General features: G+C 47.2%; 1 protein-coding gene across 5 annotated transcripts in view; it reads right to left on the reverse strand.

Annotated features, from left to right (window-relative positions):
* Positions 1 to 294: 294 nt before the first annotated feature.
* Positions 295 to 14881, reverse strand: part of dtx3lb.2 (deltex E3 ubiquitin ligase 3L b, tandem duplicate 2) — a 30528-nt gene continuing 15941 nt past the window's right edge. For all 5 annotated transcript variants that reach the window (XM_067388723.1, XM_067388722.1, XM_067388719.1 and 2 more), the window contains 4 exons: positions 12706 to 12860; positions 9330 to 10820; positions 1799 to 2016; positions 295 to 1651 (listed from right to left, as the gene is read on the reverse strand). In XM_067388723.1, coding sequence (XP_067244824.1) covers positions 1582 to 1651; positions 1799 to 2016; positions 9330 to 10820; positions 12706 to 12860 — 1934 coding nt within the window. In that variant the 3' untranslated portion in view covers positions 295 to 1581. The remainder of the gene's footprint in view (positions 1652 to 1798; positions 2017 to 9329; positions 10821 to 12705; positions 12861 to 14881) is intronic.

Consider the following 14881-nt stretch of genomic DNA (forward strand, 5'->3'; position numbering starts at 1 on the left):
TAAATTGATGTAGTTGCTGTGGAGTTGACTAACCTGGGAAGAAGCTTGTTGTAGCCCCTACCAGCTGTTTGTTGTAGTCCTTAAACAGTGAATTCTTTAAAAAGAAAATCTCTCTTTGCATTGAACTTTGAGCATAATAACTTTGCAGATGTTGTTTATGATCAAACAGCAACATTACACACTAACTAAAGTTAAAAGAGTCAAATCATAATCAACCACCCCTTTAATTTTCAAACCTAGGAGAAACACACTGTAACAAAAACTTGTGAACTTATATGAAGATTATGATTTGTTTTATTTGTGACAATATGTTTACAATATGTCTTACAAAAAAAAAAAAATCCAAACCTTAGAACTAGAAATAATTTGTTCTATAAAAGTTGACATTTTCATCACGACTGAACAAAAATAAAGATGCATCATTAGAATGTGATCTGAGATTGTGTTTTTCTTTCTGAAATCAAGAGCTAAAATATGGAGAGATTTACTGGGAAAAAGCAAACATTTTAAAAGAAAAAACAATATGACATTTCAGAGGCAACTTACAAAAGACAAGATGAAACATCAAGCTGAACCAACTTATTACCATTAATCAAATCTTCACTGATTTGTACTATTTATAATTTATGAATTTACTAATTGTAATCACATTAATATAAGGCTTTCAATAGTCCCATATTTAAAAAAGCACTACACATGATCATGATAAAAACACAGGTGCCTTCAATTGTACTTTATCCGCTTACTTGACTGTTCAGCAGCGTATAAGCATGAAAATTCAAAAAGAAAACTCAAGGCTAAAACATTTTAATACAATTAAACATCATGAAAGCCCATCACCTTAAAATAATTAAAAGCATACATACATATATAAAGTGCATGGGAAAAGTATTTAGACCCACTGAAAATGTTATTTTATTATAAATTGACATACACATTTTACCAATAATTTTTATTGCATATTCATCGGTTCTAAGTAAAGCCAATATTAGGTGTTTCTGAGTAGATATTCAAAAGAAAATGAAAAACTGAAATATTCTACTTGCATAAGTATTTAAACCCTTCAAATTAATGTTATTTCTAGCCCCCTTTTGCTGTACTAACAACTTTAAGATGTTTGGGCAAGTATCTATCAGCATTGCACAATGACTGGGAGTAATTTATATATCTCAGCAGATTTGTTTGAGGACTTTCAGGTTGGTTGTAGTCGACTACACTTTTAAAACAGCAGCACAGATTGTCAACAGGACTCTGATCAGGACCTTGACTGTGCTGCTGGGTAGTATATGGTTGGGTGGGATATTCAACTTTTGGTTGAGCCATGTCAGTGTTGCTTTCGAGGTTTTTAATTTCTTAAAACCAATGTCACTTTAAAATAATTATTTTTGAGAGTAAAACTTTCAAGAATGGAGTTTCACACAAAAAGTTCAATATAGAGATCGTTTTTAGTAAACTGCTCAAGGGTCTGAATACTTGTGAATGTAAGCATTATATAAAATATGTAAAATCTAATAATCATAAAATGGTTTATTTGTAAATATCAGGTTTGGATATGCATTCAGGAACATACTAATCAAATCCTCATTCAATGCCTTTGGCCTTTAACTCATCTTTCACTCTCTTCAGGTAGTCAGGGTCTGGATAACCAAAACTGTGGACAGAAAAAAATTATAGAAATACATTCAAATTCAAATAAACCACTGTTTTTACATGAAACCCAAATAAATGTGTAATGTTTGATTAGTGGTTTTGCAGAACATGACGGACAACTGAAAGCACAGTTTACATGAACTCATACCTTTGAGATCCACCAGATCTACTGGTCTTATGATGAATATCATTCCAGGTGACCACATTCTCTGCACCTGTAGTTGTAGATTTCCCGACAGTAAAGATCAGTTTCTGTTGAAAAGCCCTGTGCAGCAGTGAGAGCACTTCATTTCCTTCAGGATTGTCAGGCAAATACGCTTGACGATGTGTCCCATGAAAATGTTTCCCCGGGTTTGGATGCTTCTCCTTAAAATGATTTTAAAAAATGTTAAACAAAACGTCTCGGTTACGTATGTAACCCTCGTTCCCTGAAGGAGGGAACGGAGACGTACGTCAGTAGTGACCGACGAATTGGGATATCGCTTAGAGAGCCCTATCATCTTCGTGTAAACTAAAACAAGCCAATGGAATTGGCGTGCGATATTTGCATAATGCGCACCGCCCCCGTCAGGTGTATATAAATAGGAAGCAGATGCAATCGCACTCTGTTTTTCGCTGAGGAGACAACTGGTGTCCGCACTACAGCGAGGGTACAGAAACTGTGGCGACGGGACGTACGTCTCCGTTCCCTCCTTCAGGGAACGAGGGTTACATACGTAACCGAGACGTTCCCTTTCAGTCGGTCACGTTCGACGTACGTCAGTAGTGACCGACGAATTGGGATCCCAACTAAAGCGCCACAGTTACGAAACCCCTTCCAGTGCCCAGCGCAAGCTCAGCCGCCCATAGCACCGGCTGGCGGTGAAGGGGCGAGCTTACACCGAGAGAGTCTACTGCTGTCTAACCACTACCCACTAAGTAAACTAGACACACTGGGGAAGCGAACCCGTAAGGGACGCTGCGGAGACCACTACCTACCCAATGGGGGAGGAGTTTACGTGGGAATACACACATGGACTGGCCCGGGGGGCAGTACGCATATGGAGTCCCTGGGATGGCTCCACCTGGTTAGGGGGAGACTCATCTGACAGGTGACAGCAGAGCTGGCTCTGCTAAGGGAAAGACACGGACTCGGCCCGTAGGGAGTTTTAAACCGTGGAAAATACACATATGGGACCGCTCACGTAGAGGGGTCACGGCATATGGGCCCCAGCCAACAGACAGCGTCAGCGACGGATGTAGGCCTGGCATCAGACACTCCGCAATGTCCGAGCCGAAGGGGGAGGCGGAGGAACTCGACAGGGTTCGCCAAGCGGGGAACACGACTGGAGTGAAAGTATGCACGTATCCGGCCAGTGGCGGGAATGGCATTGCAAGCCGACACTTAGAGTGGGTACAACGCGTCTACCGACTAGTGGATGCGAGTACACGTGAGGATACCGGCTCTACACGTAGGCTATAAAACCTAGCGAACGTGTTAGGTGTCGCCCAGCCCGCAGCTCTACAGATATCTGTCAGCGAGGCGCCATGAGCCAGCGCCCAGGAAGAGGCCACCCCTCTGGTGGAGTGGGTTCTCAACCCGAGCGGGCAAGGCACGCCCTGGGATTCGTACGCCAAGGCGATGGCATCCACTATCCAGTGGGCCATCCTCTGCTTGGAGACAGCCTTTCCCTTCTGCTGGCCTCCGTAACAGATGAAGAGCTGATCTGAGGTCCTGAAGCTTCGCGTTCTGTCCACGTAAACGCGCAGAGCGCGGACGGGACAGAGCAAAGCTAGGGCTGGGTCTGCCTCCTCCGAGGGCAGCGCTTGCAGGTTCACTACCTGATCTCTGAAGGGAGTGGTAGGAACCTTGGGCACGTATCCAGGCCGGGGTCTCAGGATGACGTGAGAATCACCGGGCCCGAATTCTAGGCACGTTTCGTCGACCGAAAATGCATGCAGATCCCCTACCCTCTTCAGGGAAGCCAATGCAACCAGAAGAACCATCTTAAGAGACATTAGTTTCAGGTCGACTGATTGCAAAGGTTCAAAGGGATGACCCCGGAGAGCTGTGAGAACCAGGGTCAGATCCCAAGAGGGTACGGAGGAAGGGCGAGGAGGATTTAGTCTCCTCGCCCCCCTCAGGAATCTGATGATCAGATCGTGTTTCCCCAGGGACTTACCCTCAACTGCGTGGTGATTTGCGGCAATAGCGGCAACATACACCTTGAGGGTGGAGGGAGACAGCCTTCGCTCCAACCCATCTTGCAGAAAGGAAAGCACGGATCCGACCGAACATGATCGGGGGTCCTCTCGGCGAGAGGCGCACCATTCGACGAACAGGTTCCACTTCAGCGCGTAGAGATTCCTAGTGGAAGGAGCTCTAGCGGAAGTGATGGTGTCTACGACCGCTTGCGGGAGATCACTCAGAACCTCCGCATCCCGTCCAGGGACCACACGTGGAGGTTCCATAGATCGGGACGCGGGTGCCACAGGGTGCCCCGTCTCTGAGTCAGGAGGTCCTTCCTCAGAGGAATCGGCCAGGGAGGGGCTGTCGCGAGGAGGATGAGGTCTGAGAACCAGGTCCGAGTGGGCCAGTATGGAGCCACTAACAGAACCTGCTCCCCGTCTTCCCTGACCTTGCACAGGAGTTGTGCGAGAAGGCTCACTGGGGGAAACGCATATTTGCGCAGACCCGGGGGCCAGCTGTGTGCCAGGGCATCCGTGCCGAGCGTGCCGCCGGTCAGGGAATAAAACCACTGGCAGTGGGCAGTTTCTGGGGAGGCAAACAGGTCTACCTGAGCCTCGCCGAAATACTGCCAAATCAGCTGAACCGCCTGGGGGTGGAGCCGCCACTCGCCCGCAAGTGGAGGCTGCCGTGACAGCTCGTCGGCTGCACGGTTGAGCACACCTGGGACATGAGTGGCCCGAAGGGACCTCAGATACTTCTGACTCCACAACAAGAGATGGCGGGCGAGTTGCGACATGCGACGGGAGCGTAGACCACCCTGACGGTTGATGTACGCAACGGCCGCAGTGCTGTCTGAGCGGACTAGAACGTGCTTGCCTGACAACAGCTTCTTGAAGCGGGCCAACGCAAGACGTACCGCTAGCAACTCAAGGCAATTGATATGCCAATGCAGCTGAGGCCCCGTCCAAAGACCTGCCACTGCATGCCCGTTGTACGTGGCCCCCCATCCCGTGGCAGAGGCATCTGTGGAGACCACAGCATGCCTGGACACTTGTTCGAGGGGTACTCCGGCCCGCAGGAACGAAGGGTCCGACCACCGGACAAGGGTGCGACGGCAGCTCGGTGTCACGGGGACACGGAGCGTGCCGCACTGCCACGCCCATCTCGGGACCCGGCCGCGGAGCCAGTGTTGAAGCGGTCTCATATGAAGCAATCCGAGCGGCGTGACCGCGGCTGCAGATGCCATATGCCCCAGGAGCCTCTGAAAATCTTTCAGTGGAGCCGCTGTCCTGCGCTTGAGCGAACTCAGGCAGTTCAACACCGACTGGACGCGCGCCTCGGTGAGACGCGCAGTCCGTGCAACCGAGTCTAGCTCGAGACCGAGATAAGAGATCCTCTGCCCGGGGGCGAGTTTGCTCTTATCCCAGTTGACCCGAAGACCCAACCGGCTGAGGTGAGCTAAAACCATGTCCCTGTGTTCGCACAACTGCTCTCGCGAGCTGGCCAGGATCAGCCAGTCGTCGAGATAGTTGAGAATACGAACGCCCTGTTCCTTGAGGGGAACAATGGCCGCCTCCGCAACCTTCGTAAAGACGCGGGGTGACAGGGCCAGCCCGAAGGGTAGGACTTTGTACTGATATGCCCGACCCTCGAACGCAAACCGGAGGAAGGGTCTGTGTCGAGGCAGAATCGAGACATGAAAGTACGCGTCCTTCAGGTCTATTGCTGCAAACCAATCCCGGGGACGGACGCATTCGAAAATGCGCTTCTGCGTGAGCATCTTGAACGGCATCTTGTGAAGGTACCGGTTCAGGACGCGCAGATCCAGGATTGGCCGTAGCCCACCGCCCTTTTTCGGTACAATGAAGTAGGGGCTGTAGAACCCCGACTTCATATCGGCTGGAGGGACCGGCTCGATTGCATCCTTCGCCAGCAGGACAGCAATCTCCGCCCGGAGAACAGGTGCACTGTCCAATGACACCTGAGTGAAGTGGACACCCCTGAAAACCGGGGGACGCCGGGCGAACTGAATCACATAGCCGAGTCTGACAGTGCGAATGAGCCAGCGGGACGGGCTGGGAAGCGTGATCCACGCCTCCAGACTCCGAGCCAGCGGGACCAAAGGCACCACAGACGCACCGGGGGTGGGGCAGCAAGGCAGAGAGGGACCCAACTCGGACGGCATGGGAGCGGCCCGGAGTGAGGTCGGACTCTGCGAGGCAGCAGTGCGAATGGGAGACGGCGCACGGGACGCGGTCTGCGCCATCACACTGCCGCCTACTGGCGGAATGGGAGGGGGTTGTGAGTGGCGAGGCGGGGCCTGGCACACTGGCGAACGCGCCCTCTTGTGACCTGGAGTTTGAGGAAACTGCTCTTTTTGTGGCAAAGTGGGTACCGCTGGACTTCGGAGAGCCAGCGGCGGTAGATGGACAGCCGCCACAAAATCCCCCCGGCCCTCCTCCGGGGGTGGGAGAGCAGATGGAATACTCTCCCAAAGGGCAGGAACCTTCCGCTCCAGGTCGCCCGTCTCAGGGCCGAGTTTTCCCCGACCGCTTGCCACCTGGCTGGCAGAGACGGGCTGGGCACCACGTCTGCGACCGGCACCCTGCTGTTTGGCTGGTGTAGGCTGCTGCTTTGCCAACTTAGCAGGGGCGGAGGAAGACGCAGGCGGGCGCCCTCGGCGACGAGCGGGCTGAGGCTGAGCCACGGGCGGCTGGGTGGAGGCAGCAGCGGACCGCCATGGCATGACATGTCTGATAGCCTCAGCCTGCTTCTGTGCAGCGGAGAACTGTTGGGCACAGCTCTCCACCGCGTCGCCGAAAAGGCCGACCGGAGACACGGGGGAATCCAGGAACCGATGTTTGTCGGTCTCCCTCATGTCACAACTGCATCGCAACAGACCGCTCGACTGGCGGGAACCTCGCGTATCCCCTGGCTTCCCCACCATCCAGGGAGGTGAAGGCGGACGAGGGACCAGGCCCTGTACGAGCCCTATACGGAGCTTGCCAAGACCTGGTCACCTCATCGTGTACTTCCGGGAAGAAAGGCATTGGGGCGGGACGCTGGATTTGACCAGCGCGACCCCCCCCGAAGTACCAATCGTCCAACCGAGATGGGCCGGGACAGGGTGGAGGGTTCCACTCAAGCCCGACGCACAAGGCGGCCCGGGAGAGCACAGCCGTGGGCTCGGGATCCGACTCGGGCAACGCTACCGTCCCGGGCGGCAGCGCGTCCGAATCCTCCCCCGAGGATTCAGGCTCACCTTCCGATGCAGCGATCGACATCCGATCCGCCGCCGGCACACCAAAGGTAACGGCTGGACAGTCCGTAGAGGGCCCAGCGGAAACCAACGGTGGCACGATGGGTTGCGGTGCTGATGAGGCGGCAGGGGCCCGAGGAGCGTTTCCGCTCGGCGGGGAAGCCCTGACCGTAATCCTCAGGTCACCCTGTCTATACGGCGCCGTACCGTCATTCCGGTTCCCGGGGCCGGAAAAAACGGTCGTACGCGGCATAGGAGAGGGGACCCCCGCTTCCTGAGACTTCAGGAAGGAAAGTCTCGACCTCAGCATCGCGATAGTCATGTTCCCGCAATGGGAACATGAACCATCCACAAAAGCTGCTTCAGCGTGCAGGATGCCCAAACACGAGATGCAACGATTGTGCCCATCAGCAGGGACCAGGGAACGACCGCACCCATTAACGCACAGACGAAATGACATACTGTCAGGGTTCGTCTGTAAAGCTCTTTTAGAAGGGGAAGTCAACTCACTCGTGCTGAAGCACCCAGGGAGCGACGCGATGTGTCAGGTACACCACTCCCTGACACACCGAGGAACCGGCCCAAATCGCTACACACGCACACACTCTTTGTGTTGCTGTGAAAACAGCAGTTTTCGAGCTTATAGCTCAGCTCCTCGGAGACTCGCGACCTCGCTGAACGTGCCCTTTCACCAGCACTGAAAGCTCGCTGTAAATCCTCTTCTGAGGCAATGTTTTAGAATAAAGCAAACGAAGAAAGGAGTCTTCTAAAACAGGACACCAGTGAATGGCTCCGAAGCGAAAGACAGAGTGCGATTGCATCTGCTTCCTATTTATATACACCTGACGGGGGCGGTGCGCATTATGCAAATATCGCACTCCAATTCCATTGGCTTGTTTTAGTTTACACGAAGATGATAGGGCTCTCTAAGCGATATCCCAATTCGTCGGTCACTACTGACGTACGTCGAACGTGACCGACTGAAAGGGAACTATGTAAAAATAGAAAAGGATCTACAAAGAAGGTCACATATATCAGGGAGGATTCTGGGGCTGTATTCACAAAACATCTTAATTCTAAAAGTAGCTCCTAACTTGCCAATTTAGGAGAAACTCTTAAAAATAATGGGTGTGTCAGTCCTAATTTTAGCACTTTAGTGCTAAAACTAGCTCCTAAATCTGTGAAACGTTAGGAGTAGTCAAGAGGATGCCTAAGTCACTATGACCAAATCACAAACAATCCTAATCTACCTAAAGACACTGTGCACCATTGAGGCAATAGCGATAGATCCTTAGGTGCTGTAGTTTTTCTTCATAAATGCAATACATTTTGATTAATAGATCTGAATCTACGATGAGACACCAAAAATAAATCTTTAACAAATAAATAAATAAGGTCCAATTACCTGTGGCTGTTGTTTTCACAAGTTCACACTTACAAAAGATACTGTACAATGGGATCGAAGACTCCAAGCTTGGAATTTAGTCTAAACCCAGAATTCTCTCCCGTATCCCCAGGACCTCAGCCGAGAGTGAAGAAAGAGGATGCAGAAAACTGTTGCGGTAACTATAGGTGAGTCGGCTTTCGTCTGTGTATATATACCTCCTCTCAAGCTGATTAGACAGACTGTTTGAACGCGCTCCTCCCAAACTCTGTTTATAAAACATAATTGTCGCTTGAATTCTGCATTCTCTCGAGACGCAGACATGTAAGAGGCGGACAAATAGCTGATCATATACTAGTTTAATTAGTGACACTTAACCTACAATTTAAAACCTTTATTTGATTATGGCAACATTTTTATTAAAACATCTTTGTTCGAATATGGCAACATTTGTTTTTTAAAACCTTTATTTTAATATGGAAACATGATATCTCATTCTACAATATTTCTATGATTAAATCACTGACAGAGACTCCTCCCCCATCAGCCAATCACTGTGGACATAATCCATAGCAACGAGGTTAATCAAACCCTTTCTCTTAGCTTAAGACTTCTGTCAATTCCTTGGTAAAAGTTGGTCTCAGCAGCTTTGTGAATAGGTTTTAAGAGAAAACTCTTAGCTAAGAACTTTTACTGCCATTTAGGAGAACTCGTAGTGGTAAGATAAAATGTTTTGTGAATACTGCACCAGATCTTTCAGCTTGAGGAACAGTTTATTAGTTTATTGGGAGCACAATCTGTAGACCTTCTGCAAAGTGCTTTGATTTTTGACAAGTCAATCACAATTCAGTTTTACATGTTCTTACCGTTTGAAGACCATTGGGTATGTAGTAGGTGATTTCAAGAGTGCCACAATGTGAATATCCAGGGAGACTCCAACTGCTCTTTGTTACCTTCATTGTTCCATCTGGTTGGTTTCCCTCCAATATCCCATACACTTCCTTGCACACAGGACAGATGGATCCCAGACTCTTTTCTGACATTCTTATACAATCCCGACAGAATTCATGACCACATTTCAGTTTTTTCTTGTCGGTGAAGCTGTCCATACAAATAGCACACGTCTCCTCTTCAGCATGAGCATCTTTACTCTCATGTCCAGAACTGTGTTTTGAATCTTTATTGAAACCAGTTTCTGCTTCACTTTGTCTTCTAAAATTCACTCCCTCATCCTGTACTGATCCTCCCACTGCTCCTGATCCATAATCAGGCATCTGATTCCATTTGATTCCTCTAGCGTGAGGAATGTCGCCTGAGTAACCGATCGATTTCTTCATCTTGTCATCAAACACACTCATCTTGAGAATCTTCTCAATTTCAGCAATGGCAGGACCGAGGTGCTCTGGCAGTCCAACGAGTCTCCAGGGACGCAATACATCTGCTGCAACAACAACAACACAATGATGCTCCTGCTGAAGCTTCTCTACTGCTGATCCCACAACAGCTGCGTCTTTAGGGTTTCTGAGTTCACAGGTGACAGCGGCTGATGCGAGTTTCTGGTAGAGATGTGTTAACGCTCTGATGGCATGACTTTCAAGATTAATACATTGAGCTCCTTTGGATCGAGCTTGAACTTTAATGGTTACATTTTTCTGCTGTTTTTCTGCATTAAATGTCACTCCATACTTTGTTTCAAGCTGTGATAATTGATTCTCATAGGAAAGTTTCATCAGATCCCAATAAACCTTGTCCATCTCAAGTTGAGTTGGAAGATCCTTTATGTCCATGTCCAATGAAGACCTGATTTGTGGAGAATCATTATTGTCTACATCCATTTGACTTGATTTGTAATTGAATTGGCTTTTCACTCCTGTTTCTTCTACTCTTCTCTTAATCGCATCTGTAAATTTCTTCGGTCCAAAGAACAGGCAGTTACTGGGAGACATGGTGAACATCATCCTTGACTCCTCTGACTGGATGTGATGAAGGGCCTGCTTCACAATATCTGAATCCATGTGATTATGATTAATGGCAGCATCACTAAAGCTATCCACACATCTCTGAACAAGAGTCTGAAAGTCTGCAGAGGCTTTAGACACAGAATCAATCCTTGAGATCTCAGTGGGATTGACTGAGACTGACACTTCTGCACAAATAGAGACTCCATACTGTTGCTCAATTTGCTTCAGCTCCTTTCCAAAAGTGTATTGCATGTACCAGGACAGACAGAGAGGGAGAGGGAATACAGCTGGTGTCTCATGTGTAATTCCAGCAGTGTTAGTGGTCTCAGCTTCATTTGGAGCTCTATTAGATGCAGCAACGTCCTCAACATTATTAGTGTCTTCTGATGCTGCAGTCTAAAAACATATGATGGGATGCAATTTAAGGATTTTGAACCCACAGTGAAATTAAAAAAAAAATTATAATACCAAATTATTGCTACAAGTCATTGAGTTTTATTATTATTATGACATCTACTACTACTACAACTACTGTACTATGAGTCTGAACAGAAATACTGTAGTTTAACAGTTGACTAGTATAATGTGTATTGCAGGGTTCCTCAAATCTTGCCCTAAAGGGCCAATTCCCTGCAGAGTTTAGCTCCAACCTGGATCAAACACACCTGAGCAAGCTAATCAAGGTCTTGGTGATCACTAGAAAATCACAGGTAGGTGAGTTTGAGCTAAACTCTGCAGGGAATTGGCCCTCCAGAGCGAGATGTGAGGCCTCATTTACAAAGCGTGTGTACGCACAGATTTGATCTTAGAGAGTACGCTTAAATCCCTGCCAATGCTCATATTTATAAAAACTAGGGCTGCCCCCTAAAAGTTGACTAACTGTTGACTAGAAGAGGCATGGTCGAGCAAGATTTTTTTAGTCGGTTAGTCGCAGAAAAAAAAAAATCGCCACAGGAAGTGGCGAAGTCACACGGTCCATGAGGGAGATATTGTTAACGGCATGACATCCAAACATTCGCCTATCGTTCATCATTTATCGACCTCAAATATGGCTTCACTTGAAACATGTAAGTAGTAGCAACTTCAAGTCTGTTTGCTGTTAGCCTAGTCCTAGATAAATGTACGCTATTATTTGGCGCATACTTAAGTGTTTGTGTGGAGAATGCGCTTACTGCATGACATGGAGGCGCCGGCGCGATCACTTGCATTTAACTTAAAATACTCCGTCATTTTGGTCGTACAGATCAAGAGTAATGCAAACTGTAAAGGGTCCACTTTTATTTCTGTAAACTCACAATAACAGCAAAACGTTGTGCTTTTGTATAATAAAGACAACAGTCAGGATGTGCTTTCTGCCGTCTCGGTCTCTGTGAATTTGAGCACAAAATGAACTCAGCGTATGCTTCCCTCACAGACACAAGAAATATATCTATAGAAAGCTCAAAATGTCTACTTTAAAACTAAGCAATTCAAGTGGAAAAAAACTATTCTCAGATTATGTAGTATGAAACATGCATATAGGCACGTCCACCCCTGCAGAGATGTGTCAGCATTGTTCTGCAGCCGAAAACGCAGAAAATATAATCAATAAATTATTAAAATGTTTAGACAGTCGCCTTCTGTTTTTTTTCACTACAGACTCATAATCATTATGTTTTCCGGTGCGCTGTGGCAAGCTTTATGTGTGCGTTTGAGCGCTGATTAGGCTATGTACTATATATAGGCAATTGAAGGCTTGTTATTATGATTTATGGCTTATAATATAAATGCACGATTAGTCGACTAATTTCTTAAATAGATCCATGTCAGGATCTGAGCAGACGTACGCACTTTTCCTTGTCAGATCACTGCAGGTTTTTGGAAATCTAAGCTATTCCTGAAGCTTGCCATTCTAAATTAAAGGATTTGGATGATGACTGGTGATCTTTTAAATGTAAATGACATTAATTAGGTGTCATTTACAACATGGAGAGAACTGAAACTATTTAGCTGCGTGCACGTTCAAGATCATTTGGGATTTATAAATTTCACATCTTAAAGAGAGGCGTATTCTGTGTACGTTCATTCTATGAATCACATGTACGCACATCTGAGAAATGAACATAAGATCAAATTTAGGACGGTTTCTGCACATCATTTTATAAATGAGGCCCCTGGTGTATTGTAGTAGGTCAGGCAAGTTTTCTCTGGTTATACATATGTTTTCTTCTCTCAGCAATCAAAACCTCCAAAAACAGATGAATAACTGATTAGATGATTGAAAACAAAACAAACACGGTACCTTTGGTGACGAAGCTCCATTATCCTTTAGCCTGGACTTTTGTGGAACAGTCACAGAACGTGCTTCATGAGGACAAATCTGTGCAGCCACTTCCTTAGATTTATCCTTGTCTTTAAACTTCAAAGATATAGGAGTGGGTTTTAACACTTCTAGAGCTGCAGAAAAAGTGAGTACATTTTAATGCAAATCTCTAATACAATATGAAATAATATTAATAATTAACTGAAATTGAAATGCAATTGCCAGTGTCAAGAAATGTTACTGTAACTTATAGACCAGGGGCCATATTCACAAAACATCTTAAGGATAAAAGTACCTCCTAACTTGCCGATTTAGGAGAAACTCTTAAAAATAATGGGCGTGTCAGTTCCAATTTTAGGAGTCCTAAATTTAATTTACTCTAAGAGTATTTCATAAAACATTTTAGCGCTAAAACTAGCTCCTACATCTGTGAGACGTTAGGAGTAGTCAAGAGGACTCCTAAGTCTCTAAGACCAAATCACAAACAATCCTAATCCACCCAACGACACTGTACACTATTGAGGCAATAGCAATAGAGCCTTAGATGCTCAACTTTTTCTTCATAAATGCAATACATTTTTATTTATAGATTTGAATCTATGATGAGACGCAAAAAAAACAAAACAAAAAAAAAAACGTTAACAAATAAATAAATATAGTCTGATTAACTGTGGCAACGGTTTTCATGAGTTCACACTTACAAATGATCGAATAGAGTAAAAAAAATAAATATATATATATATATATATATATATATATATATATATATATAAATCTGTTCTTCAGAAAAATCCCCCAGCTCCTGCAGATTCTTCAGTTCCCTTTCGTGGGAACTATCGACGCTACGTCGGATGACGTGATGGGAACCCTCTGTATTTTTGTGTTCGTGAAGCACCTCTGTATCCAACCAATGAAAAGACGCGACGTCAGAGGCGGGTGACGTCACGGATCAGGAAGCTATAAAGCACACCTGAACACAAAGCACGCCAGCTTCTGTTGTCTTCAGCAAGCGTTCTCTGTATCTTGTCTGTCTTATTTATTGTTGTCTGTCTGATATATATATATACATATTCACACAGTGATCTCTTCGTCCGAGGACAAGAGTTTCAAAGCACAAAAATAAGACAAAAAGCATTATGGCGGAAAAGCAGCAACAGTTTAAAAAGTGTACTCCTCCTTGTCCACGCTACATAGTGACAGGAGATTCACACGACATGTGTGTGAAATGCCTGGGGGTTGAGCATGCACAGGCGGCTCTCGAGGGAGCCGTCTGTGTACACTGCGATCAGCTCACCCTCAGAGTGCTGCGATCTCGCCGGGCGCTCTTTGAGGAGGGCGCCGAGGCGAGTGTTCCCCGCGGGTCTGGTCCCGCTGTTGCCGAGGCACAGCGAAGGCTGCACTCGTGGGGTTCACAGATGGATCTAGCAGAGGGGGAAGAGACGGGCACTGCCCTATCGCTTCCCTTACCTGCTAGACCCAGTGTCTCTCCTTTGGTGGCGGAAGCACGCGTAGCGGTTTCTTCCCCCCGAAGAGAGGCACCGATGCTTAACATATCTTCCTCCGAGGAGGTTGATGTGGAGAGCGTCGATGAGGAACCGCCATCCTCATCCCCTGCTTATGAGGAGCTATTAGAGGTAGTGACCAGGGCAGTAGAAAAGTTAAAAATCGACTGGCCCGCGGAAAAAGCTGAAAATAAACCAAAAAGTAAGCTTGATGAAAGGTTTCTTCCCGCGCGGTCACTACCTCAGCGCCGGGGTCTGCCGTTTTTCCCGACCTCCACACCGAGGTGTCGAGGTCGTGGAAGAGGCCAGTACAATACAGACTGTACAGCCCGCAGACGTCACTATATAGCAATATAGTTGGGCTGAAACGTCACGGCTATGGGGCGATGCCTCGGGTCGAGGAGACGCTCGCGAGCCATCTCTCACCCGAGCCCACATCGTCCCTTAAGACCCCGACGCTGCCCACCAAGCCCCTAAAGACAACTTCCAGCTTGGTGGGCAAGGCTTATTCGGCGGCAGGTCAGGCGGCGGCATGCCTTCATACCATGTCTATCTTACAGGCATACCAAGCCGACCTGCTGGGGGAAATTGATGACACTGGGGAAGCGTCCTTTGAGGCTATTCACGAGCTCAGAAAGGCAACAGATTTAGCT

The sequence above is a fragment of the Chanodichthys erythropterus genome, chromosome 6, assembly GCF_024489055.1.
Source record: "Chanodichthys erythropterus isolate Z2021 chromosome 6, ASM2448905v1, whole genome shotgun sequence".
Taxonomy (NCBI): Eukaryota; Metazoa; Chordata; class Actinopteri; order Cypriniformes; family Xenocyprididae; genus Chanodichthys; species Chanodichthys erythropterus.